This window comes from Asparagus officinalis, chromosome 7, assembly GCF_001876935.1.
Source record: "Asparagus officinalis chromosome 7, Aspof.V1, whole genome shotgun sequence".
Classification (NCBI taxonomy): Eukaryota; Viridiplantae; Streptophyta; class Magnoliopsida; order Asparagales; family Asparagaceae; genus Asparagus; species Asparagus officinalis.
The window spans coordinates 6,008,147-6,010,759 of record NC_033800.1 but is presented as its reverse complement, the minus strand read 5'-3'; the positions used below and the strand labels follow the sequence as shown (position 1 = coordinate 6,010,759).

The 2,613-nt window shown below is 39.3% G+C and overlaps 1 protein-coding gene across 1 annotated transcript in view; it reads right to left on the bottom strand.

Moving 5' to 3' along the window:
* Window positions 1-2,613, bottom strand: part of LOC109850110 (cation/H(+) antiporter 20-like) — a 23,381-nt gene that overhangs the window by 485 nt on the left and 20,283 nt on the right. Inside the window, 3 exon segments of the mRNA XM_020420032.1 lie at window positions 3-177; window positions 1,198-1,620; window positions 2,209-2,613. The exon segment at window positions 2,209-2,613 is cut by the window's right edge and continues 15 nt beyond it. Coding sequence (XP_020275621.1) covers window positions 3-177; window positions 1,198-1,620; window positions 2,209-2,613 — 1,003 coding nt within the window.

Genomic DNA, 2,613 nt, shown 5'->3' with positions numbered 1-2,613 from the left:
TGACGACGGGAACCGGCCCTTTCCGACGACGATGAGCTCATACTCACCGCTCTTGCCGATAGATAGCACGGCATCCAGGACGTTTCTGATGACGACGTTACCGACGGGTCTTTCTTCGTAGCGTACTGAGCCTTCTGTTTTCTGTTGGAAGGTCGTTACTGCTTCTTCATCGAGTTCCTGGTGAAGAACAAATGGGACAGAGCGTGAGCTTGTTATTCAAGAATCTCAGTGCCAAAACAAACAGGCATTCTGTGAGCATTAGTATGACGTAAGCAGAGAATTTTTCTTTTCGGCTTACGCATTTTTATTTGAGAACCACTCCCACGAATCATTTCAGGCATTCTATAACTTACGACCTTTTTCTCACAAATCATATACTTTATAAATGTTAGAATATAAATTAGAAGATTCTGAGTTGGGTCCTCTAAATAACATTCCTTTCATTGAAGATTCTGACAGTCGAATGCATCAAAATTTAACTGTAAGCTAATTTATGGATGCTTGAAGCACAGTCTGAATAACTGACACTTTACTTTCATAAATTTCGAATATGTGGAAAAGAATGATAAATGTTCAAAAATTAGCGAAGCTTTGTGATGAAATCATTGAACTACACGATTTGCGAGAAAATTGAAGTCCAATGAAACTACATCTAGAAAAAATTGGCTTAGGGGAGCCATAAATTCTCAAAACTACATGCAATGATATCTAATCTAAATCCACACCACTAGGAAAACAACTGACGGAAGCCGATTTTTGTTCAGCAAAATCAGAACAAATCTTTTATGTCAAAGTCTAGTTTATATCTTTCATCCTAGACAATCAACTGTGTGAGACAGTTGATAACACTGGCTAACACAACTTTAACATCATTATTCATTACTCAAAAATGAATCTATCTACAAACACATCCAAGTTAAGTGATGATAAGCTGTAGTGGACTATGGAACTATAATACACAGTGTCTAAATTCATACACCAAAAATAATTTTAAAATGAGTAGAGATTTCCAAATTATTTAAAAGCGAACAATCAAATTAACAACTGCGAAAAAAGAAAATGTTAGAAGGCAGTTCAGCAAATTTTCAAAATTTTTCTAATGTGTATATATACTTCCTGATAAACACCTACTTGGTGCAGAATAACCTTAACTAATATTCTTGAAAAACATAAAATAAAGCAAATAAATCGACAAACCTTTTCTTTCTGGCGATCCATAGTTGCAGTCGAAAATGCATAACTCCTCTCCTTACACTTCATTGGCGAAGGCCTCAACATAACAACAGCTCTCTCCTCATCTCTCCTCCTCTCCTCCCCCACAAACCTCACCACCGTCACCCTAACTCCAGGATGCTCCGCCATTCTCCCAGCCAGCTCGAGCGCCTCTCTGTCATCAGGCCCACCAAAGAACACCACACACACCTCCCTCGCCAGCTTAGCAGGGCCCACCTGCTCCCCTCCTCCTAAGCTTCGGTCTACTAAGACTCCAACGGAGCATGGCGCTTCCTTTAGGATTTTTTGGTTAACGAGGCGCCAAGCATGACCTACATTCTCCATTGTTGATGTGTCATGGACTCCGATGGCCTTGTGCTTGTGGAACGGGACTACCAGCATAGATACCTATAAACAAGTTTGTTTTACCAGAGTTGACGCCAGAACTTAGCATAAATTACAATGTTGCTGAACATATAATATGGTAATGTTAAGATTTCGGTAATTTTTTTTTAAACTTAAGTGCACATCAAAACTTCAATTCTATCATGGCTTCATTTTCAACAATCCAATATCCATTTGTAGTACACTTACTTATGATGGGTTACATCACCAGTACTTAAGTATTATACGAGCCTAAGACTTCAAATTCTATCAAAACAGCCTGCATAAAAGCGGATTGTTCTTAACTATTCATGTGGGAGGGCGGAAAACAATTTGGAGAGTTCCACTGCCTCTGAATAGCTAAGGTCATCATGTTTGTGTGCGGACTGTCTAGATAGAATCTGTGTTTCAAGCTTACATAAATGATTAGCTAGCTTTGATTCAATAATTTAAATTTTCAGGTAAAGAAATTTTTAACATGATAGCTCAACAGGCTTCTAAGTAAAGTAATTCTAGACCTTAAAGATTATGCAAACCACTAACTTGATATCCCTCAATTTGATCTTCCAGTGTTAATTAATCCACATATAATCTGAAAACAAATAAAATTACCTTTTTTTCCTCAGCAATGTTACAAACATCCTCATGCATACTCGCCATAGCTGAAACCGCCGTCATTGACCTAACCTTAACTTTACTAAGCTGCCCATACGCCTCAAATGCTACATCAATCAACGATGCCGCCACACTACTCCCTCCATTTCTTTTCAACGGATTCCTAAATGGCAGCCCGTTCCGTCGAAACCTCCGAACCAGAACGATTGATGATGATCTCTCGGTGAGCTCAACCAAGTGCATTATATACAATTTAAGTGTTGTGAGTTTTTTGGTTCCTCCACCTCGAACAGTTTCGATAAGGTTGATGATGGCGGGAACGTCGCGTTGAGAGTGGACACAAGCAAGGATTCGGAGTTCTTTGGAGTCAATAGCGGCCGGAGGGGAAGAGGTGGTGGATGA